Source organism: Patella vulgata, chromosome 9 (genome assembly GCF_932274485.2).
Source record: "Patella vulgata chromosome 9, xgPatVulg1.2, whole genome shotgun sequence".
NCBI classification, from domain to species: Eukaryota; Metazoa; Mollusca; class Gastropoda; family Patellidae; genus Patella; species Patella vulgata.
The window spans coordinates 40,466,876-40,493,501 of NC_065887.2; the positions used below are offsets into that span (position 1 = coordinate 40,466,876).

A 26,626-nucleotide genomic window follows, 5' to 3' on the forward strand; every position below is an offset into this window, starting at 1 on the left:
GTGTGTGTGTGTGGGGGGGATGGGGGGTAGGGTCAGCTAGGTAAAGTGAAAACAAAAATTATTAGTTCATCTAGTTGGCAACATAAAATGCACGAAATATATGTAATAAAACACTAATTTTACATTTCTTTTAATTGATTACTACGAATTTGTACTGAATAGACTATGGATTAAAACATCTTGTGTCGAGCCATACTACTTTGTGCGACATTTTCGGGCATCGATTATCATTGGAAACTTTGAATTTACCGCGATTCCTGCCCCTGACCTGGATGCGACTGAGTGATTTTTGAGATTCAGGTCAACCACTGAAGGTAGGCCACATTGGACCATATTGAAGTTACTCTATTCATGCACTGGAATAGTAGTCAAACGCGTTTGCGGCCGTTAAATTTTCTTCTGACTTTCCCGTGTCCGTGGACTGTAATTGTCTGTAATCGATTGATAGGTTGATTGGAACCCTCGTCAGCCACCCAACTTTTATAGGCTATATAATGTTAGGCGAATTTGAAGGAAAACGCTTGCGGCCGTCAAATTTTCTTAGCGGGGGTGGGGGTGCGACTACACGAAGCTACGCTCCTTCGCCTGGGTCACTTCAGGCTCTGCCCCTGATGGCCTGGGGCCTGTTTCACGAAATTTTAACTAAGATAAAATCCAAATGTTAGTAATTTGATCGGATAATATTAGATTGGTTTTAGTGCTTAGCCAATCAAAATTGAAGTATCTACTAAAATTTGGATTTTATCTTTAGTTACGATTTCGAGAAACGGGATCTTAAAATATTTTCCACAAACATGAAGGCCGTTAAATTAACCCTCTCAGCCGACCGCTATATGGTGATTGGTTTATACCTGCCAGGATATGACTTTGTTAGAGTCTCTTGCCATTAGTTAAGGATACAACTATGCGTGTGAGCCCGATAAAATGTTTGGGTTTTGGGGTTGTAGCAGGGCTGGGGGTGGGGGAAAAGGGGCGCTGCTTACAACCATAAAAGATAATGCGTATTGATAAAAGATTTGAAGATATTTTGCGCGCTTCGTAATGTAAAGACGCTGTCCCAAATATGCCTTAAAAATTTATGCCCATTAAGATCACTGCAAGAGAGACGAAGACGATGAAATGAAATGAAATGAAATGAAATGGGGTTTAACGTCCTACTCCTACCTGGGCTAATGAAGACGGGCATACGCCATACAGTGTGCTATGAGGGAAATTTTGCCCGGACAGCGGCACTATCGCCTACTCTTATATCGAATTCCAACTGCCAAGGGATCTTTTACGTGCATTCCAATGTATACACAATGGACCTTGGTTTTTCGTATCATCCGAATGACTAGACAGCTGTCCTTGTCAGGCCCTCCGTCCTGCATCACTGACAAGGAGAAACCACGCCGGAAAATCTGGATGAACTTTCTCGGCCAATGCAGGGGTCGAACACCCGACATCCAGGTTAGCGAGCCAGCGCCTTACCCACTTAGCCAGGTGATCCCCAGACGAAAACGAATATGTAATATTTGATTGATACGTTTGCCAAAGGTGAAATAAGGGGGTATATTTTTATCTTTATCAATTTATTTAGTTTTAAATTTACTTATAGAGGTCGAATTTTTAATACTTATATCAAGGTTATTCCATTCTTTTATGGTAGAAGGTATAAAGGATTTAGAAAATAAAGTTGTTCGACAACAGTAATCAGTTAAATTATTGCTATTGCGAAGATTATAAGGAGTTTATAAGGTTGCTGTCAACTTGATGGCAATGCACCCCCCCCCCCCCCTCTAGAAAAAAAAGCAGCTGACTCTTAATTATCACTTTATCTTCCCTATAAATATGCGCACAAGAGTGGTGAAATAAATAATGATCGATGCCTGAAAACTTTCAATGCAGTCAAGGGATCGATGCGATTTGATGGATTCTGGTGTATAATCTTGGGTAACAAAAAATCATGTTGGTAGGCCTATGTGGCCATAAATCACTAAAGATTTGTCCACTGACTTGAATGTTAATTCTCGTCTCTTAGACCGACTCTAACTTTTTCCGGGGGGGGGGGGGCTGAATGGTTAGCACGTGCGCGCTTTATCATTAAGTCTGTCATTGAGTCAACTGGTGTGGTTTCGAATCCCCGGTTGTACGTAACAAGGAGTATGGTCGCCTGTCCAATTTCGTGGGTTTTCTCCGGGTCCTCCGGTTTCCTCCCACTGCCAAAGACCCCTACGTGCAAGCGAATTATGGAAATAAAATTGAACCGTATGTTAGTCCCAAAATGACCTATAGGTGTCGAGTGGACGTTAAACCCCATTTCTCCCTCCCTCCCTCTCTCTCTCTAACCTCTTGGCCAAAAGCACGTATGAGGTTCACCATGGACAACTTGAGATACACAAGCTGGAAGTAGAGAAAAGTAAACATGCAATTTTTGACCCTACCTCTCAACTCTTGTATCCTTCCGCCTCAAAACCACGAATATTCACCAAAACCGGGCAGAAAATGTATTTTCAAAACCTTTTCTTCGATTCGACACCAAAAAGTCAACTCAAATCGCCATGCAAAAGGGGGAAAAAGGGAAAGGGAGAAAAATAACTTTCGCCCTACATTCGGAATATTTGGAGAGCTGTGTCCATGTATCCTATTCACTTTTTTATTTGAAAAAAAGGAGTTGTTGCCCTTTAGTTACATGATCGTCGAGGGAGAGATGGGGGTTGTCATGGCCTGTTTGTCTAGAGTGTTGCGCTACTGCATAGACCGGGGCTCACCCTGCAAAACGGCCCTGGTTTGTAGTGGAAAACCAAAATTAATATGGACGTCGGGAGAGAAAATGATGGTGGTATGCTGTATGCATCCTATTTACTTTTTTTATTTTAAAAATGGAGTTGTTGCCCTTTAATTACATGACGTCCATTAAGTCTAGTACTTATGCATCATAGTCAAGGGAGGGATGGGGATTGTGGTGGCCTGTTTGTCTAGTGTGTCGCGCTACACCGGTTACCTCGGACTTGCGTTCGCGTGGTTTCGACCCCTAGAAGGCAAAGTAAAGGGTGTTTATTTACCCGATGAAATCTGATTGCCGTCTCGTACGCCCGAAGTTGGAAGGGAAAATAATGGTAGTGTTCACCCTATTCACCATTATTGCAATTTATTTGCATGACGTTTAGTGCATCCAGGATAGTCACGGGAGGCGGGGAGGGGGTCTACTGGTCTAGACTCAATCTGTTTCACAGAGAATTACGAGTGTAGCGGCCTAGCAAATAATCATCTGCCGATCAGTGTGGTCTAGACTGTCGCACTTCGAGCACTTGCTGGAAGGCCATCTCGGACTAACGGTCGTTATTTCGACCCCTTGTGTGGGCGTATGTGACTTGAAGATAGGGATATACCTTGTCAACCTCGTGGGTTTACTCCGGGGACTCCGCACCCCCCCCCCCCCCATTGGAAAACAAAGGACACTTGTCGGGGATATTCCAGCCTGTCTCCACCTAGTCCGTGGTGTTAGACAAAGTCCGAATTATTGCGTTAAATAGGCTACCATTCCTTTCCCCATGTACAGTCTGTACTACCAGTGTTACATTTATAACACGATTCAGGCCTAAATAACGCTTAAATCTAGCGTACACTGTCGATTCTATGCAACCGTTGAAGCAACGAGTAATATGTGCGTACAAGCAATTCAGACAGATCAGAAGCCTAGTTAAAGCGAGCCATCATTTTTGTAACATCACTTTACAGATTAAGCCAAGTGAAACCCTTCACATCCCTAATTAACGGTTTAATTAAAGATTTAGTTACACGAAATCCAAATCAACATTTTGATGGATCACACTTCTGTGGAATATAGGAACGCAGCATACGTTCAGTGCCTTAGATTGTAACTTTCAGATTTCCATTTAATATTTGGATAAATGAATGACGACTTATAACATATTATAACATACGTTCAGTGCCTTTATGGATGCCAAATCAAAACAGTATCAGTTGGTTCCACTTGATTTGGTTACAATACATTGCACCGAGTATGGAAGCTATATGTTCAAAAAATCAACAACACTTAATTAGTTATTTACTCTACACTATATTTAATGAAGAACAATCTATGGATGTGATATAATATAATATATTTAATGGATAAACAATCTATTGATGTGATTTAAATATTTCATAGACAACAATCTAAGGATATGGTAAAATAGAATTTATAGATGTGATATAATAGAATATATTTAATGGATACATGGATGTGGTTTAATAGAATATATTTAATGAATAAACAATTTATGGGTGTGGTGTAATAGAATATATAATTGTCTAACACTTTATGGATGTGGAAAGCAGTATAATTTATGCATGAACGTTCTTGGAATGTACAATACAACATATTCAATAATAACCATTTTCGAATATTTTTTTGATGATACAAAATATTAATAGTGAGGCTATTCTTTAGATACTGCAATAGTGAGGCTACATATTAATAGTGTAACTATTCTTTAGATTTATAATACAATATATTAATAGTTTAACTATTCGTAGATATATGATATGGTATCTTACAATTTTAGTGCGTCATTATAGCACTGTATGAAATGAAGACAGGCATATGCCATACAGTGTGCTATGAGGGCAATTTTGCATGGGTAACGGCGCTACGACATACTCTTAAAACGAATTCCAACTGCCGAGGGACCTTTTACGTGTACGCCAATGTGAACACGAAATCTCAGTTTTTTTTATACCATCCGAATGACTATACGTTGTCCCTTGCAGCACAATATGAATCGCTTGTAATAGGAATACATTGTAAAAGGAATATCAGCCCAATACTAGTTACATTCCGTTCAGTATTTACAAAGATATGTTGAATTAAAATTTCATCAATCTATACTGCTCGCTATGTAATAAAACAAGAAATACATTTTACATTAAGAAATGAAAGGGCTGATTAAATAAAACCCCTGATACTATATTTAGAGATGAAATATCTGGTTAAACAAAATACATGATAATATAGCGATAAATATAAAAATAGAGGAATGGCTGTTTGATAGAAATACATGTACATAATAATATTATACAGGAGATAAAATATACCGATGGGATATGACTGAAATGGAGAAATTTGTCTAACAGAGAACCTGACACAGAATGAGAGATTATATTTACTGATTAGTATATTGTTTTCGCTGATGTTTGGGTATTGGATCGCGTCAAAGGTCATACGAGCAGCTTTTGACCTTATGACGTCAGACATTTGATTAACCAATCAGCATTGATGTTACTAGGTGATACCACAGTTCCGTGCAAACACACCTAAAGCTCGCCGTAACAGACCGTTTCATCAGCTATGCCCTCACATCATTCAGAACACGTCAATGATAACAACTCTTCCAGATCCTAGTGTAGTAAAGACAAGTAAAACGAAATTTTAAACTATAAAAACGAAACGAAATAGGATCTGTTTTAATCAGATTGATATATTGTAATCTTTGCTCCTTTGAATATAAGGAACTTAATATTTTCTTGTTGTCGAATCTTTGTTTTAAAAGACCACAGTAAGGCTGTAATATTGTCATCGTCAGTTTTATTTACATCGTATCCCGCATCATTGACTAGCCATTTTACTGTATCTAATGTACCTAGATAACAACTATGATGTAGTGGATAATTACATTTACCAGTCACCCTCGTCTGTCATGCCATCTTCATAATTATGGTCGACATATTATAATCTTAGCACCTTTAGAGATAAGGAAATTAATCTTTTCCATCTGTTGAACCTTTGATAGGAAACAGCATAATAATGGTGTATAAATGCCTCCCGAACGCTGATTTATATCCAGCCCTATTTCATTCACGAGAAATTTAACAGTTTCAGTATTACCATCCCGACAACTAACATGCAGTAAACTATCATTATTATTATCTACAGTATGTAATCTTACCCCTTGTGATGACAAGAATCCGAGTTTACCGACAGGATTAATGTCAGACATACAACAGTGTATAGCCGGTGTCCAACCATTAGTGTCTTTATGGTGGACATCTAGTCCTATGTCATTCACCAGATATTCAACAGTTTCAATAGTACCAAAACAACAACTAACATGCAGTAAACCCATCTTATCATTATTTACTGTGTGCAGATTTGCCCCCTTTGATGACAGTAATTTGAGTTTACTGACAGGACTTATTTTAGACGTGGAACAGTCCATAGCTGACGTCCAACCTTCATTATCTTTATGATGGACATCCAGCCCTATTATATTCACCAGATATTCAACAGTTTCAATAATACCACGTAGACAACTAACATGCAGTAAACTCATATTATCATTATCTACAGCATGCAGATTTGCCCCTTTTAGGGTCAGAATTTTCAGTTTACCGACAGGACTTATGGATGAACAGGCACATGATATAGCCGGTGTTAAACCGTTATTGCCTTTTTGATGAACATCCAACCCTATTTCATCTACTAGATATTTAACAGTTTCAATAATACCCATAGCACCACTAGAAAGTAGTAAACTCATATCATTTTTATCTATAGCACGTAAGTTTGCCCCTTTTGATGACAGGAATTTGAGTTTACTGACAGGATTAAACTTAGACACACAACAATGCATAGCCGGTGTCCAACCATTATTGTCTTCATGATGGACATCTAGCTCTATTACATTAACTAGATATTCGACAGTTTCAATATTACCCTCTCCACAACTAAAATGCAGTAAACTCATATTATTGACAACTACATCACTTAAACTTACCCGCTTTGAAGTCAGAAATTGGAGTTTCTTGATAGGATTATCATTAGATAAAGAACTTTCTATAGCTGGTGTTATACCTATATTGTTTTTATGATGAACATCTAGCCTTACGTCATTTACTAGATATTCAACAGTTTCAATAGTACCCTCTCGACAACTAACGTGTAGTAAACTATTATTATTATTATTATCTACAGTATGTAAACTTACTCCTTTTGATGAGAGGAATTTAAGTTTACTGATAGGATTTATTTTAGATACAGAACAGCACATTGCCTGTGTGTTACCTTCATTCGTTTTATAATGGACATCCAGCCCTATGTCATTTACTAGATATTCAACAGTCTCGACAGTACCATCTAAACAACTAAAGTGAAGTAAACTCACATTATTGTTACCTACAACACGTAAATTTACCCCTTTTGACGACAGGAATTTGAGTTTACTGATAGGATTTATTTTAGATAAAGAACAGCACTTTGCCGGTGTGTAACCTTTATTGTCTTTATAATGGACATCCAGCCCTACGTCATTTACTAGATATTCAACAGTTTCAATAGTACCCTCTCGACAACTAACGTGCAGTAAACTGTTATTGTCGTTATCTACAGTATGTAAACTTACTCCTTTTGATGAGAGGAATTTAAGTTTACTGATAGGATTTATTTTAGATACAGAACAGCACATTGCCGATGTCCAACCATTATTGTCTTTATAATGGACATCCAGCCCTATGTCATTTATTAGATATTCAACAGTCTCGATAGTACTCCAAACACAACTAGCATGCAGTAAACTCTTATTATTGTTAACTACAACACGTACATTTACCCCTTTTGATGACAGGAATTTGAGTTTTTCGATAGGATTAATGCTAGATAGACAACAGAACATAACCGGTGTTAAACCTTCATTGTCTTCATAATTTATATCTAGCTCTATTTCATCAACTAGATATTTAACAGCTTCAAGAGTACCTTCTCTACCACTACGATGAAGTAAACTTCTATTATTATAATCTACAGCACGTAAACTTGCCCCTTTTGATGACAAGAATTTGAGTTTCTTGACAGGATTAATGTTAGAGGCAGAACAGAATACAAACGGTGTGTTACCATCATTGTCTTTATGGTGGACATCTAGCCCTATTTGATTTACTAGATATTCAACAGTTTCAAGTTCACCATATCCACAACTAATGTGAAGTAAACTACAGTTGTCATCATCCAAACCTGTAAACTACACCCCCTGGACAACAAGAACTCGAGTTTTTTAATAGGATCAATATCCGACATCACAGAATAACATACAGGAGTCCAACCAGTCTTGTCTTTTTGATTTATGTTTAATCCTATTTCATTCACTAAATAATGAACCGTGTCAATAGAACCACGTCTACAGCTATGGTGTAGAATACTACGGTTATTTTCATCTACTACATTAAAATCCATACCTTTATTGTTTAAAATTCTCATCTTATCAACAGATTCACAACATATGAATAAAATACTTTTATTAAAAAGATTGCTATCTGTTCCATATGGCAATATACGATCTAAGATAGTTGTTAACATGGAGTTATCCTGTAACTTTGTTGCTTCACCAATTATGGTCTGGGTATACTTGGGATCAAAAGATGTCATCTTGTTTATTAGTATTTCAAAACACTTTATGTCATCATTAGCTATTATTTCTAATAAAGGAATTCGATTGAGTTTATCAGCCTTATGTAAAAATGACCCAGCTTCGATTAACTGATTTAGAATCTGGGTTACATCGACATCAGTTCTACCGCCATAAGAGCTGCAAACAATATGAATAGGTAACCTGCCCATATCATCTTTGGCATTAACCTCCGCGTCTTGACTTATTAAAATAGACACAGTCTCTTTTTTGCCTCGCGCAACAGCCAGATGTAGTGGTGTACTACCACTGTCATCTCTAGCATTTACATCAAACGCCCTGTCTATCAGAAAATTGATTATTTGATGATTGTCGTGCTTTGAATCACACGCATTGTGAAGAATTGTTCTTGACTTATTATCACGCTTGCTTTTGTCGAAGTTTGTGAAATTACTGACATGGTTAACAATGTCAAATTTATCTGAGTAAACCACTAAATGTGGTAATGCCGATAAGTCTCCAATTTCCTTTTCATTTAAAAGATTCATTTTTTTGATAGGGTCATGAACCGAAACAGCAGCAAGGCCGATTATATCCCACCCCATATCCGTTTTTTCCTCAACTAATTGGGGTAGCTGATCATGAAAATAAAAGAGTGCTGCTTCGAGACATCTCATGTCTCCATGAAGTGTAATGTAATGAAGAAAATTGCCACTTTCCTGTACTTCACGAATATTTCCCAAATTGATAAATTTGGTATTGTGCAACAAATTGGCTATATCATTCCTACCAAGAAAATGTGATAAAAATGCACAGTCAATGAAAGCAGGATGGCTGATTATATCAGAATTCTTATGTAATTCTTTTAAAAAGCGCATTGAAAGCTCGTCGAAATAATCGTCATGTATTTTAATACACCGATCTACTTGGTGATTTGTTCTAACCACTGACATCAAAAGTTCAAAAGAACAGTATTGTAAAGCCATTTCCATGCATTCAACGGAAAGGTGGTGTAAAAATGGCACCCCAACAAAGTCTCGCAATGAAAATATGTTCATATAATGTTTGAGGAATGTATCTGAAAGTTCATTGAGATTACGCTTAGCGCCATTCAATTTAAATTCTGGGCATATTTCTTTAGTGACGGTCGAAATAAGAGACTTAACTCTCGCGGGACAATTTTGTTTAAGGTCTTTCTCTGAAACAGTATGTAAACAAAATACTAGTGCTAGTGTAGCATATATATATTTATTTTCGTTCCAAAACGTTTCTAATTCTAAAATAAGAAATTCATGCGAACTATCAAAAATCGCCGGTAATTTATCAGTCGTTAATTTGCTACACAAACTGGCAATCGATGGAAAACCGAAACAGTCAGTAATTTTGGAAATTATCTTATTAGATGATATTTCATAAAAATCTAAAAATTGTCCCCTTTCTTTAGTGTTTAAAGAGAATTCGCCTTTATGAAGAAATATTTTATTTGTTTTTTCAACATGTTCCACAAATAAATCATAATTCTCTAATTGATATTTAGAAGAAAGGTAAATATAATCTCTCATTACATAAATAATAACTAATTTGCCCCTTTCTTTATTAACCCGAAGAGTGCCAAAATGAGCAGGCCATTTATCAATACGTGCCTGTAATTTATTATATTTACCATACATGTCATCGATGATATAAAGATACTTATCATCTTCAAAGCTCACTTCTTTTAAATCATCCAAATCATTAATCAACAATGGTTTATATTCCGGACGTTCTTCAATGAATTGTTTGGCTATCATCATTGATAGCACAGTTTTACCATCACCAGCCGCCCCTACTATTCCTAGGATTTGATGATTCTTCAGTATCTTCAAACCTTCATAAAGGGCACGGGTCTCAACATATGTTTTATCTTTCACATAGTTAAGATTTTCAAGTGCTTCACCTGAAGACAAAAGGTAAGTTTATTGATATGAGCTACATATAAATCGCTAAAAAAAAAGAAAAACACCTTAACAACTTTGAAACACAATGTATTTAAGCTAGGCTTAAAAGTATGTCACATTATACATTTTAATTTGTGTGGGGTCTTTCAAACCTTTGTTCAATCTTGTACCTTTTCAATAATTATAGAAGTAATTGAAACTTTTGAACTAAAAATCATGAAGATATCAAACACCGGATATTTACATTTGCTGTATATACACGTCACACAAACAGTCTCAGTATAAACCATACCTTGTTGACTTTTTGCGAAGAAAAAGAACGGGCACAAACATATTTCTCTAGATATGGAACATTAATTAACTGTGTGTCCTAATTTATAGCCAAGAACAGCAAATATCAGGTTTTACCAAATCCAGAAAGAGACTAGCTAATGTTTGAACGGGCAAAATACCTAATGGTTCAACTTTCAACCAAAATGAAATTAAATGAGGTTTAACGTCATATTGGTCTACTGGGCTAATGGAGATGGGAATTCCAACTGCCAAGAGTTCTTGTCACGTGCACACCAATGCGTATACTAGACCTCGGTTTATCGTCTTATACGCACGACTATACATTGTCAATTCCCTCCCCCTCCTGCATCACTGAAAAGCAAGTGCAGATTTGAAATTGGCCCAATAAAAAATCAATGTCTTATTGAAAAACAATAACCGCTTCTTTCTTTAAAAGATTAGGTTGCCGAGCAGGATTTAAGCCTCATTTTATTCCATTAAACTCATTTCGGTCTTTCAATTTCTTTAAAAGCAGTACAGAATTGAGCTTTTCTGGGATACAAATAAGACATCATACCAAAAATACAATATTATTCATATAGAAATTCTTAGAATTGCCCGTTGATATCACTGTTAAATGTGACATTTAACTTATTGGGGATGGGGTGGGGTGTTTCGACATTTGCGAGGTCACAATGCTCATGTATCTAATTCATTTGTGTTATATCCTGATCCATCCGCCACATAATCATAAATATACAATAAAACCTAATAGAACCAGCGGCTGCCAGGCAGGATACGCCCACATTTTCGAGAGATGGATAGAGAACAAGCTAACAAGAAAGTGATTTTTCCTACTATCAAGGGCCATAATTCAGGAAATTACAATTCGATATGCGCATATATCGAAAGGAACTGAACGACTGGCAGCCATTTTGTCTGTCAATTTTGGGCCGATTTTCACGAAATTCGAACTCAATCGTCCTCAGGGTGTAACGGTGATATAATAATACGGTTTTTTAAATCGGATAAAAATTATGACCTCTATAAGATCCACAAGCTAAAAACGCAATTTTTCGTACAATCAGGGGCCATAATTCAGGAAATTACGGTCCGATATGCGCGAATATCGAAAGGAACCGAGATCTTTGGGTTATAGACTTACATTTCAAGTTTCAACAAAATCGGATAAAAATTGTGACCTCTATAGGGTCCACAACCTTGATATATCATTTTCTTACGCTATTTGAGAACGAACGATGGCCATTTTGTCTGTCAATTTTGGGCCGATTTTCACGAAATTCGAATTCAGTCGTCCCTAGGGTGTAACGGTGATATAATAGAACGTTTTTTTAAATCGGATAAAAATTATGACTTCTATAGGGTCCACAAGCTAAAAACGTGATTTTTCGTACAATCAGGGGCCATAATTCAGGAAGTTACGGTCCGATATGCACGAATATGGAAAGGAACCGAGATCTTTGGGTTATAAACTTACATTTCAAGTTTCAACAAAATCGGATAAAAATTGTGACCCCTATAGGGTCCACAACCTTGATATACCATATTCTTACGCTATTTGGGAACGAACGGCGGCATTTAGTCTGTCAATTTTGGGCCGATTTTCACGAAATTCGAACTCAGTCATCCTTAGGGTGTAACGGGGATATAATAGAATGTTTTTTTAAATCGGATAAAAATCATGACTTCTATAGGGTCCACAAGCTAAAAACGTGATTTTTCGTACAATCAGGGGCCATAATTCAGGAAGTTACTGTCCGATATGCGCAAATATCGAAAGGAACTGAGATCTTTGGGTTATAAACTTACATTTCAAGTTTCAACAAAATCGGATAAAAATTGTGACCTCTATAGGGTCCACAAGCTAAAAACGTGATTTTTCGTACAAACAGGGGCCATAATCCATGAAGTTTCGATCCGATACATGCCAATATCGAAAGCAGCCGAGATCTTTTGGGGATAAACCTATATTTTAAGTTTCGTCGAAATCGGATAAGAATTGTGACATGTAGAGAGTCCACAAACAATTGTGGACGAACGGACGGACGGACAGGGGCGACGGCATAATACGTCCACATGAAAATGTGGGCGTATAAAAAGCAGAAACAAACGATATTGTACGATTCATAACCATAAAGTCAATAGCAATTACCATGAAGTAGGTGAGGGAGCGAGTAAGAATGGGTGACTTGCTATAAATTCACGAAATCTTAGCCTATACGGAGACAGACAACCAAATATTTGTTGTATACGTCACTACCTTCCTTGTAGATAGTGCATATCTGTCTCATCATTCCGTATGAAGTCCAGTAATAAACACCTGACATGATCAACTACTGTCTTCATAGTCATCATTATAACAAATTTCACATAGAATATATTGAAATCTAAACTCTACCTTTCATTGTCCTCAATCTGTGACTGTCTATACTCCTTTTACCTGAAATACGTGTAAATATAGAACAATAACCACTCCCATTTGGCAACCAATTACACCTTATAGGTCAACTTATAATTTAATATTAAAATTTCAAAGTTGTACGAGGGACAATGCAATACACACTAGATTGCACTGACTGGACCCAAGATCTGGTCATAAACTAAATAATAGGAAAATATGATTTACTTACCTAATAAATCAATGTTACCTTTACGGAATTCATCCAATCCAGACTTCAGTTCCTGTTAATATAAAACAATTATATCAATTCCAGATGTTGTTTGAGGAGGAACAACACAGCTAAACGTTCCAACATCAATTAAATGCAAATGTGTCATGGCATCAGGTGTTCCAAAGATTGGTTGCCATTCAATGAAACATACGCTTACAGCATCTAAGTCAAACAAGTCCAATAACCCCGAAAGTATATTGGCGTCTTCGTCCCTCGAATATAATTTCTCGCACAATTTAAAAAGCAATTGAAAAATAACTTTAGTATCTTGTGAGTGCATAAAAAGACTTGGCGACAACGACGAACACTTCTGTATAATGTCAAGTTTACTTGTTATTTGTATGGATTTATTGGAGATAATTTTGAAATCATAATTTCTGACTACATTGGACTTCGACTATCAAATGTTTATTAAACATACATTATACAAGAGCTAAATCTGCCTGAAATGTTTAAAATATTATTAATTAGACATTAATTAACTCATCCAGGCAATAATCAACTGTCGATGGCATCAGATTTCTCCAATATTAAATAGATTAGAACAGTTCAGCCATATTTAGTTTTAAGCTAAAAATGGAGGAGCGAGACTTAGCTTCGAACAACCAGTACGGTGGTTGAAATTATTGCACACGTCTTGTCAAACCTTCAAAAGGCTAATATCTTCGCTCCCAATAGAGTAATTTGAATTAAATTTTCAAATTATTCATTTTACATTATCTATTTTCGAACGGCTATTAGAGTTAGAACGGCTAGCTCTTTATCTAAATCTTTCATTTTGAGTGAAGCCTGTACCATAACAGACCCGGGACTGTACAGCACAGTGGACGTTTACGGCTTGCCCCGAAATCCATTCACTTGATTTGATATTTGTTTATTTGGTGCATTGTCTATTTTCTGTCTTGTCCGTAGGCTTATCTTGTAGATTTTTGTTTTGCGTGTAATGCGGTCCTCTAGCACTTACTAATGTATCTTTAAATACGATTGACATGTCTGATGGATATTCAATATGTTGTAGAACAGTCCAGGATTTAGGATACAACCGATGAGGTGAGAATTTCAAGAATAAGATAAAAATATTAATTCTATACGTACCTGTAATCCTGCCAATAATTCGTCATATGTAGTAATACCTGGTTCGTTATCTCGATGGCCTTTATAATCTAATAACAAAGAGTGTAATAGATTACTTTATATTTTGTGAGAATAATACCAGCAATAACAATACAAGTAAATCAACCGATTATAATAATTTACTTTGTATTTTGTGAGAATAATACCAGCAATAAGAATACAAGTAAAATAACCGATTGTAATAATTTACTTTGTATTTTGTGAGAATAATACCAGCAATAAGAATACAAGTAAAATAACCGATTATAATAATTTACTTTGTATTTTGTGAGAATAATACCAGCAATAAGAATACAAGTAAAATAACCGATTATAATAATTTAATTTATATTTTGTGAGAATAAAACCAGCAATAAGAATACAAGTAAACCAAAGGGTGTTGGATGCTAATATGTCACACGTCCACACATACGGATCGACATGGGCAGTCAAATAGAGGTATTTTGTAACAGGGGCATAGTGACCCATGACTTTGTATGAGGAACAAGATCCCGTTCGGGCCCCAAGAAAACGACATTGATATGTGTGTGCGGGGGGGGGGGGGCTCCCAGTGCCACCGGGTAATACTGGGTTGTGTGGAACATGTTTTCTTTTTCGGGTAACCCGACCAACCCATCACAAAACCTACCGACTTTTTATGTTTGTTAGTGTCAAGAGAAATAAAACCAGCGGTTCCCAGGCAAGATGCGCCCACAGTTTGCAAGAGATGGATAAAGAGCAAGCTTATAAAAAAGCGGCTTTTCGTACAATCAGGGGCCATAATCCAGACCGTGATGGTCTGAAATGTGCGAATATCGAAAGGGACTGAGGTATTTGTGATATAAAGATATAATTTAAGTTTTATCAAAATCGGATATAAAATGTGACTTCTAGAAGGTTCACAACCAGTGATGGGATTTTGTCCGTATATTCCGGACATGTCCGACGCTATTTTCCAAACGCCCTAAATTGTTCGACCAGGAATATGCCCAATCGGACATCAAGACATGGTAAATAATATTCAAAATTCCAAAATTAATATAGTGTACTGAGTGCATAACTACCACTCAACCCGATTATCGTTGATAATAGGCTGGATTGATTAGGTAATTAAGTGATCAACGTATTTATCGTTTTATGCCGCCTATACACCTACCTTGATTTACTACTTAATCTACCTTGATTGGCTGACTTAATTCTTTGTTGGACAATTCATCAATTCAATCCTGAACAGAAGTCATTGCTTCTCCTTCGTCGAACTATACTATTCAAAAAAAGTAGGGGATATTTGATTTTGGGGGCATAATACTAAAATATGCAAATGACTACGAAAAAGGTCACTATAGAACCTAACAGAAGAAACATTTGCAGTTACATGTGACGCCCAAACGCACCAATAGCTACCGCATGGAATGCAGGTGATGCTTGGGATCATCATGGGGGTCCAACCCAAGATTTGCACTACTCTGACTTTGCATGCTACAGATCGGCACAACACAGGCGGTTGTGGCGCGGACGATGAATGTTTCTCAGTCTGTCATAAGCAGGCTATGGTCCAGATACCGTGATACACAATCTGTACAGGACAGACCACGCTCAGGTCGACCAAGGGCGACAACTCAAGCCCAGGATCGATTTATCCGTACCTTGGCCTTGAGAAATCGTGTCATCACAGCAAATCAGATCAGCGCTCGTCTTCAAACAGACACTGGTGTGAGAGTGAGTGGCCAGACGATTCGGAATCGACTGCATAGGGGTCACCTTCGCGCCCGACGTCCTCGCGTGATCCCTTGTTTGAGAGATCATCACATTCAGGCAAGACGTCACTGGTGTAGGGATCGTCAACACTGGGATAATCGACGCTGGAGCAATGTGATGTTTTCAGATGAGTCAAGGTTCACTGTTGATTTTTTGGACAGACGTAGGAGGGTGTGGCGTCGTCGAAACGAGCGCTTCCAAGACGTTAACGTCATCAGACATGATCGATTTGGGGATGGTTCTGTTATGGTGTGGGGAGGCATCACTGTTGCTGGAAGAACGGCTTTACATGTTGTTGCATGGCGTGTTACAGGCCAGTACTACCGGGACAACATCTTGGCAGTCCATGTTGTGCCGTTCGCACGACGTCATGGCCGCCGTTTCATCTTCCAGGATGACAACGCAAGATGTCACAGGGCCAGGATCGTTACAGGTTACCTCCAACAACAGAACATCACCACATTACCTTGGCCAGCACTGAGTCCCGACCTCTCCCCCATCGAGCATGTCTGGGACATGCTTGGACAGAGGTTACGTCAACAACGTCCTGCCAATGTCCAAGAACTTGCTGCTGCGTTGCAACAGGAATGGGACAATCTGGACCAAAATGACCTTAGACGTCTCATTAGGAGTATGCCACGTCGGATCAATGCTTGTTTGGCAAACAGAGGAGGATTTACCCGTTACTGACTTGGTTGTGATGCTGTGGTAACTTTGCTGTTTGACCCCGGGCATCATTTTACCCTTATAATGGTCAGTCTGTGCCTTACTTAGTCTAACGATCATTTGGAATAAATCGATGAATGTGAACTTCATTTCATTTTGTCATTTGTTTCTTCGTCAGTTTCATTAGGTGACTTTAATAACACTTAAAAATCAAATATCCCCTACTTATTTTGAATAGTATATATATCAATCCAATCTACGTGATTAACCATTGTCTCACGTTTTAATCTGCTTGATGTCGGACGTAGACATTAGTCATAGATGTCACATATCCTAATAGTATATAACACCGCAAATCAATATACATTGTGTCCGATAACTTGTCTGTGATATTTCTTAGTGGAAGCCGAAGTTAAATAAAGCTATTTCACACACACACGCAAAATGAAAGTAGAAATCTTGCGAGACACGTGGAATTAAGAGGTGTAAACGTGCCGAATGTAATACGTCTGATGTCGGGAGAAAAGATTCTATTTTGATGGCATATTGTCGGATTTATGATCATATTTTGAATGGGGTTTATGTTCACGAAATTCGAACTCAACCGACATTACGGTGTTGTTGTGATACAGTCGAACGATTGTTTAAATCGGATAATAATTGTGACATCTAGAGGGACCACAACCTACAAACGCGATTTTTCGTACAGAGAGAGAGAGAGAAATGGGGTTTAACGTCCACGTCCACTAGGTCATTTCGGGACTAACATATGGTTTAATTTTATTTCAATAATTCGCTTGCGCGTGGGGGTCTTTAGCAGTGGGAGGAAACCGGAGGACCCAGAGAAAACCCACGAGGTTGGACAGGTGACCCTACTCCTTGTCACGTAATTTTTCGTACAATCAGGGATCATAATTCAAGAAGTTATGATCCGATATGCGCACATATCAAAAGGAACCTAGCTAGATCTTTGGGTTATAAACATGCATTTCAAGTTTCATCAAAATCAGATCAAAATTGTGACCTTTTGAGTGTTCACAAGATAAAAACGTGAATTTTCGTAAAACAGGGGCCATGATCCATGAAGTTTTGATCTGATACATGCCAATATCGCCAGGAACCGAGATCTTTAGGAGATAAACCTTTATTTCAACTTTCGTTAAAATCGGATAAGAATTGTGACATGTAGAGTGTCCAGAAAACAAATTGTTGACGGACGGAAGGACAGGGTCGACAACAATATACGTCCACATGAAAATGTGGGCGTATAAAAATTATTTCATATCTGCCTGGTATTATACAGACGGAAACTAACCTGGTTCGAGCTTAAATACAGCATTATAATATTGATTGTCATATAGAGCAGCTATAAATTTATCATAACCAGTGTGACCACACCCTAAAACTATGTTCAGTATTTTCTTAGCGGCGACTTTTTTACTATCCTTCTTTGCCTTCTCTACTTCCTCCATATCATCCTCATTGAAGGCATGTTTTTCAAATAAAGAATCTGCTACACATATTGGATTATATTTTATGTGATCGATAAGAAATACGAAATTATCTTGAATCTTGTTATATTGTTCATCTGGAAGTCTTCCTCGAGTACTTCCGCCACCTGACGCCATTTTGTTAGAGTCTATTTACCGCTATACAATTGTTCTCTCAACATATATAAATTTAGTTTGACTTTTCCGTTTTCTTCCTCTTTCGTTTCATTTTGTACCTAGAAAACATTACAAAATAAAAAATAAATAAAATACAAAATAATATAAAATTTCTAAAATTGAATGTCGATATTTTCCCACTTTATGGAAGAATCAACGAAGAATTTGGTGAATATTCATGATAGATTAATAGATTTAAGATTTTGGTTACGTTGAAATGTTGAATGGTGGATAGTTACATGTTTTGTATGGCATTTATGTTGACCTCTCGATCTATTATCGAAGAAGACTGATTGAATTTACAATTTGTGTCAGGTTTTGGTGAATATTCATGGATTAGATGATGAGTAAGTTACTAGACATGCATTGATGAAATAGCCTACTAAAATGACGTTACTTCCTATAGATGTCTTTGACCAAGCCTAGTGAGTTATGTAATCCATGTGACATTAAACGCGAGACATAAACTGATTATTGGGACAAAGCATTTGAACGTCAACAATTTACAGTTTGTTAGTCATGTGGAATCCCCAAACGAGAAGATGTATCGAGTGTTAGTCTGGTGGATCCACCACAGAACCTTGTTTTGTTTGAATAATTTTTTCTTGGCGGAGGACTCGGAGAAAACCCACGAGGTTGAACTAGCGACACTATTCATTGTCCCGAAGCCACGCCACTTGAATCAATGACAGATCTTATGATCTAAAGCGTACGCGTTAAACCATCCAATAGCCCCCCGTACACTATTCTAAGTAAAGTTGCGGTCATGGACCAGGAAGGAGCCCCGTCAGCTACACTAATTGGATCGCCTGTTTTGCAGGTTCTCTCTCTCCGGAATCGAACCCGATTCCCCGTTAAGCGTCAACAACGTGGAAGGTAAGTCGCCAATTGACAGAACAGACACTTCGTGGTAAAGCAGTCTTGGGTCCCGGAAAGACACCGTTATCAGCACAGTTGGGTGGGGGACCACGGTGCATGGCATGTATTATCTCTTTATTTACCACATCCATTAGAACAACCCATTTTTCATCAAGAAACCTTATCTGACTAAAGAGCCGTTCTCAGTTTTGGCTTGCTCATGAAAGAAACGTGCCCGAACTTAAACTTGCATGTCTGAAGCACTAGCTAGGATCAACCATATAGCTTTCACGAGTTGAGAGATAGCACCACGAGTAACCGCCCCAGTCGCAGACCCCTCCGTCTGCAAACTCAAGAGAGATCAGGACCCGAACAGCGGGGACGACCGAGAAGGAGAATAGTAGCCAGGACTGACCACACACGTAAAGTCGAGATGGGCGACATGCGAGAGACAAGCTCGAGCGGTGTCGTGTAGATGGTAATCGATGGGCGCTGATTTAGCTCATGTTCCGCAAAAAGGGTCGTTTACGGTACATATACCAAAAGCTTATGGCAGTATACTAGACTCAAAATTCTAACATGCTATCGTCTAATTTCTAACTTCTATTCATGTAATTTCTAACTTCAATTCATGTAATTTCTAAATTAAGACAATGTATAATCCAACTACTTTTTTTGTTCAGTGTAAATTTTAATTCTGTTTCATCTTATTTCTATTATTAAGACGAAAAATGTCTACTTTGTTGTCGCTTTACATGTTAAGCATGAAAGTCAAACAAATTTAGAATTTTGATACTTCTACTTAGCAACCATCATTATGACGTCGTTTGGTGTCGCCACCGTGTGATCGGGACCATTATGTTGATACCAACGACTTGCTCTTCGTCAGGTTGAATGGTTTAGCGGAGTGTTGAAAATGAAAACAACATCGATCGTGACATGAAATGAAATGGGGTTGAACCTCCTACTGTTCTGCTCCGAACTGGGCTAATGAAGACGGGCATACGCCATACAGTGTACTATGAGGGAAATTTTGCACGGACAGCGGCACTACGGCCTACTCTTATATCGAATTCCAACTGTCAAGGGATCTTTTACTTGCACACCAATGTGTACACGGGACCTCGGTTTTTCGTCCCATCCGAACGATTAGACAGCTGTCCTTGTCAGGCAACACCAAACAACGACATAATGATGGTTGCTAAGTAGAAGTATCAAAATCCTAAATTTTTGTTTGACTTTCATGCTTAACATGTAAAGCGACAACAAAGTAGACATTTTTCGTCTTAATAATAGAAATAAGATGAAACAGAATTATATACTCAGCCAAATTAAAAACTTGACACTGATGAATTTCAACAATTTTTTTTTTCTGGTAAGTCAAATAAATTTTAAAGTGTTTCTAACGATAGTAAGTAGTAAGAAGCCTTTAATTTCATAAAATCTTAAAGTCACTTGGATCACGTGACTTTTGAGCATATAAAGATGAAAAACCTGAAAAACACGTGCAAACACAAACTCGTGAGGTCAATCGATGCAAGTTTGCTTAAACTGAACACGCACACGTAACTTGAACTGGAAAAACAAATTAAAATTGTTATTTTCACCTTTGTTAGAAAATGTCGTGCCTTTCAAATGTAGAACGTCTACGTGCTATAGGTAGGCTCTATGCTGGTCAGTCTGTGGTCACTGTTGCAAGAGCCTTTAATTGTTCACGCCAGACAATAATTAATCTTAGAATGAGAGTGCTTCAAACTGGAACTATTGCCGACTGCCCAAGGGCGGGAGCGCCACGTGTGACGTCACTCCAGGAAGATCAAGCAATACGATTACGTCATCTTAGAAACAGATTTGTCACTGCAACCTCCACAAGTAGAGAGATGTTTGGTGGAAGGGTAACTGCACAAACTGTTCGAAATCGCTTGCAGGCTGCTGGTCTTCGAGCTCGGAGGTCCTATAATGGACCAATATTGACACCTCTTCATCGCCGTAACCGACTTGTGTGGGCCACAAGACACATGAGATTTACTCAAAGACAGTGGAATTCGGTTGTCTTTAGTGACGAATCTCGATTCACTTTGAGATTTGCCGATGGCAGGGCCCGAGTGTACCGCAGACGAGGTGAACGTTACGCTCATGTATGCGTCAGAGAAGTTGACCGATTTGGTGGCGGCAGCGTCAGGGTTTGGGGTTCTTTTTGTGCACATGGACGTTCTCCTCTTGTTATTGTCCAAGGGAACTTAAATGCTGTCCAGTACAGGGATCAGATTTTGCAACCTGTTCTTCTTCCGTATAAGCAGAGACATGGGCCTGGACTAACGTTTCAACTAGACAATGCTCAACCCCATACAACAATTGCTACCAAGAATTTTTTAAGAAATGCCGGTGTCCAACTCCTGGATTGGCCGTCGCTTAGCCCTGACCTTAATCCTATTGAACACATCTGGGGCGAACTGGGTCGACGTGTTCGTCAGCAAGTGAATCCACCACTGACGTTGCAGGACATTCAACATGCTCTTGCTGAGCAGTAGCGACGTCTTCCTCGGGTAGTGTTTACTAATGTTCTGAGATCCATGAGAAGACGTTGTGTGGCAGTACGAGACGCTAGAGGAGGCCACAACCGTTACTAAACACTTTATTCCGATTGTTCTCCAAGTCTGTGAATTTCATTTTGGGGGGTACTGTGACATCACGAACGTTATCAATGTCAAGGACTTTCGGCGAGACGTATTCTTGCTTTCTGTTGATGTCAAGGTCGTCTGTGCACAACATAACACTAAAATAGTTGCCTTAAACCAAATATTAAAAATCTAGTCCCAAAAATCCTGAGTGTTAATTTTTTAATTTGGCTGAGTATACATTGGCTTAGTTGGATTATACATTGTCTTAATTTAGAAATTACATGAATAGAAATTAGAAATTACATGAATAGAAGTTAGAAATTAGACGATAGCATGTTAGAATTTTGCGTCTAATATACTGCCATAAAAGCTTTGGTAAACGTTTATTTCTGTAGGCTCTACGGTGCATAGTTTATGAGGTATTCGACATCTGTGGCAATATCAATGTAAAAAGACCTGTGACAATTTGACTTTGCGGATTCTTTCCAGTTTACGTTGGTTTAAGTTCTAATGGAATTAAAAATACTTACCTCGGAAACAGAGATTGTACTGCACAGGTAAATGTAATTGTATTCTATTTATTATTGTAGCCAAAAAAGGAAATTTCTTGGATTTTGATTGGTCGAAAAATGTGGCGTCGAATGAGTATAACAGTCCTCTAAATTTCCTGGGCGACTCACTGCGAATGAATATTTTCTGTGTGCTAGACTCTGTTTGCAGTGGCCAAAAATTCTACACCTTAAAACTTTATTCTAGGAAATCTTCATGAATTTTTTCTTGTATGTCATCAACAATGAAATTCAACCATTGGCTTATTGAAACACACACCTGAAACACAAAAAACAAAGATAGTGAGTGTATTTGAAACATAATGGGTAAATTTCATTTCAAGGCTGGTCTGACCATAATGGTTGCTATGGTCATTCTATCATAATCTGGTCAAAATCGAAGATTTTCAACAAGTCAATAAAAATACTACAATTTATTGAACTCCGTATGGACCGTAAATAACCGATTGGGATATGTTTTAAAAAATATACAAGTCGGGCTGAAACTGATATGAATAGGACAGAGACTAATTTTCATTAGGGTTGTCACGATTAATCGGTTTAGTCGTAGTCGATTCGGTTTCTAGCTCAAACCGTTTCACATTTTGAAAAATCGGTAGTCATTTCATCCAATTTATATTTATACAATTACATATAATGTTTGACTTTTACTGTCTGCTAAACACACTACTAAATTGCTGCCTATTAAAACCGTATAGAAAGTAGGGCCCTACGTAAGTACGCCGTTTGAGACTCTATACAGAAATTCCCATTTACAGTGGCACGATCTCAATGTCGCATGGAATTCTTTGCCTACCATATTAGGCATATCTTACTACGAAATGTGCAAAATGGTTGATTTTGGCGCGAAATAGCTGTCAACAACGGACATGATAATCATGTGCATTATAATACATGGACTGAATGCATTTTTGGGTTGACTTTTTGGTCTAGAATAGGAGAAAAGGGATCAAATTTGCAATTTTATAGCAGTTTTGGGTAATACTGGTGATATTACAGCGGAGGGATAGGTGTGTAAAATGTCTTTCTGCGGAGCAATTATTGTATCGGAAGTGAGATTTTCACCCCAGTCAACTTCAAATCCCCGTAGCAAAAAATCTAAACGGTCAACCCTCTACAAATTTATGCTGAGGAGATTGCCAAATGTGGGCCCCCATGGTGCCTATAAAGATTGGAACCAACGGAATGTTGAGCAAAAAGCTACAACCTGTGATGTTACACCCATTTAACATTGAAGTCAATGGGCAAATAATTACTAGTCTGAGTCCACATCAGAATAGTTATTTCCCCTTATTTCATGATGTAGACAATTTTTCCCTTAATTTATTTTCTCCCCTCTTCCTGCATTTTTTGATTGACTTTTTGGTCTAGAATTGGAGAAAAGGGATCAAATTTGCAATTTTGGGTACTACTGATGATATTACAGCGGAGGGATAGGGTGTAAAGTGTCTTTCTGCAGAGCAATCATTGTGTCGGAAGTGAGATTTTCACCCCAGTCAACATCAAATCCCCGTAGCAAAATATCTAAACGGTCAACCCTCTACAAATTTATGATGAGGAGATTGCCAAATGTGGTTCCCATTGTGCCTATAAAGATTGGAACCAACGGAATGTTCAGCAACAAGCTACAACCTGTGATGTTACAGCCATTTAACATTGAAATCAATGGGCAAATAATGTCAGAGACACGCGCTCTACATAAACAATTGATATTGTATTCAATAGAGTTTAAAAGAACTGTTTTTAAATAATACAGGCATGTATTCTGATATCTTTTAATCTGGATGTAGAACAACGGTGACTCACGTAAAAATTAAAATAGTACGAAAATAACACGAAGCCAATCTCTATGGAAACGTTAGATTTTGCTTAATGGGGAAATTCAAATAGATGTGATATTGTACCGCTAAGAAGTTTCCCCTTGGTATAGTAATGTACGGTATTGGGTTCCGTCGGTAGACAAAAGATGACCTAGGCCGTCCTAGGGTCCCGCCCCTTCCCCTCAATGCATACGTAACCATGGCGTTAAATTCTTTCTGTAACCTAATCATGATAGACAAGGGGTCCTAATCATTCTTCTGGCTGTAGACCCGCAGTTCCAAATCCTACTCGTCTCGTCTTCTCTTTTTGGTCAAAAGTTCGATTTTACACTTTTACTCGTAAGAAATATAAAATTCATATCCAAAGCGAAAACATAAGAAAATAATCATGAGTCCTATGTTTTAACAAAATGGATCTACTTTAAAAAAATTGGAATTGAAAAAAAAAACATTGTTTAAAAATCCAGAATCCGCAAATTTACCCCATTGGTGGACGAAATTCACCCCGGGTGAATATAACCAAGCCGTTGCCAATCACTTCCAGGTCAATGTTCGGACCATCTACAGGCTTCAGCAACGCTTTCGGGACACGGATGATCGCCTCCGAACTGGTAGACTGAGGTTTACAAAAAGGCGACATGACCGCCAGGTTGTGCGACAGTACGTACAAAATCCTTTCACACAAGCATTTGAGACAGCACGTCAGACAGCGGGAACGCACGGAAGACCCATGGTTAAGGAGAGACTGAGACGAGCGGAGAGGAGAGACCCGAGTTCAGCCGCTGCCTTGTCAGAGGAGCGGAATCGTTGACTTAATATATTGATTACATGATGTGAAATGAAATTGGGTTTAACGTCTTACCGTTCTGCTCTGACTGGGCTAATGAAGACGGACATACGGCATATACAGTGTGCTATTAGGGAAATTTTGCCCGGGCAGCGGCACTATGGCCTACTCTTATATCCAGTTCCAACTGCCAAGGGATCTTTTACGTGCACCCCAATGTACACGCGAGACCTAAGTTTGACACTCTCAACTGCGTCATTTTAGCACCATATGAAAGACATGCCAGTTTGTTTCTCTATCTGTAGTGAAAAGCATTCAGCCCGACGAGAATTTGACAAAAAGGTAGGAGTGGGGCAAAGAGACAGAATGAACATTGAAGTCAATGGGGAAATTAATGGTGGTCTACATTCTAATCATATTAAAGGAGTTGCCACCCTTTAATTCCATTACGTCCAGCACAAATGCAGGATAATCACATGAAATGAAATGAAATGAAATGGGGTTTAACGTCCTACTGTTCTGCTCCTAACCTGGGCTAATGAAGACGGGCATACGCCATACAGTGCGCTATGAGGGAAATTTTGCCCGGACAGCGGCACTACGGCCTACTCTTATATCGAATTCCAACTGCCAAGGGATCTTTTACGTGCACGCCAATGTGTACACGGGACCTCGGTTTTTCGTCCCATCCGAACGACTAGACAGCTTTCCTTGTCAGCCCCTCCGTCCTGCATCACTGACAAGGGAGAACCACGCCGGAAAATCTTGATGAACTTTCTCGGCCAATGCAGGGATCGAACACCCAGGATAATCACGGGGCCGTCCTTTTCACGAACAGCAATTTAGGAATAGACTATTAATAAATTCCAAATGCGCTACGTAGATGCCGCCGAAGAGGCCTATGTTATTTATACTTGGAGATAGCTTGTAATGTACGCAAAGGTGTAACTGGAAACACCACTCTTCCATCAAAAACCACCCCTGGTATTGCCAATGTACTCGTATGTTGGCCCAAAAACACATCCGAATTATCGCGATGTTAGGCGTTAAGTACCATTTCTTTCCTCCAACCTAATGGATTTTCTCCGGGTCCTCCGGTTTCCCCCACTGCTAAAGACCACTGCGCGAGTGGACGTTACCTCCCCTTCCCACCCACCCCTCTCTCTCTTACAGATTGACTAAAAACATAACCCGTGTGGGCTAGATTTAGTGACACGAGAATCAAATCGATGTGTTGAGGAATATGAGAACGCAGCTTACGTTCGGGATAAATGGATGCCGACTTATAATAGTTTCAGTTGGGCCGACCTTTTTTGGATGCAGTACATTACACTGAGAATTAATTATACCAGGAAGATGCCAAATCAAGAAAGGTCCGGATTCTAGATAGGTAGCGATATTTTCAAAAACCTAACAACAATTAATTACTCATCTAATCTAGAATATATTTAATGAAAAAAAACAATCTATGTATCTAATATAA

General features: G+C 38.4%; 1 protein-coding gene and 1 long non-coding RNA gene across 2 annotated transcripts; both read right to left on the reverse strand.

Annotated features, from left to right (window-relative positions):
* Positions 1–7,915: 7,915 nt before the first annotated feature.
* Positions 7,916–13,282, reverse strand: LOC130010510 (ankyrin-3-like). Its single transcript, XM_056103151.1, has 3 exons — positions 13,243–13,282; positions 13,011–13,052; positions 7,916–10,317 (listed from the first exon to the last, which is right to left on the reverse strand). The coding sequence occupies exons 2-3, from the start codon at positions 13,015–13,017 to the stop codon at positions 7,916–7,918; spliced, it is 2,409 nt and encodes an 802-aa protein (XP_055959126.1). The 5' UTR covers positions 13,018–13,052; positions 13,243–13,282.
* A 1,099-nt stretch (positions 13,283–14,381) lies between these two features.
* On the reverse strand, positions 14,382–22,788 carry LOC130014241 (uncharacterized). The gene is made up of 3 exons (XR_008789204.1): positions 22,498–22,788; positions 18,137–18,547; positions 14,382–14,447 (listed from the first exon to the last, which is right to left on the reverse strand). It is a non-coding gene; the product is annotated as an uncharacterized LOC130014241 (long non-coding RNA).
* Positions 22,789–26,626: the final 3,838 nt, after the last annotated feature.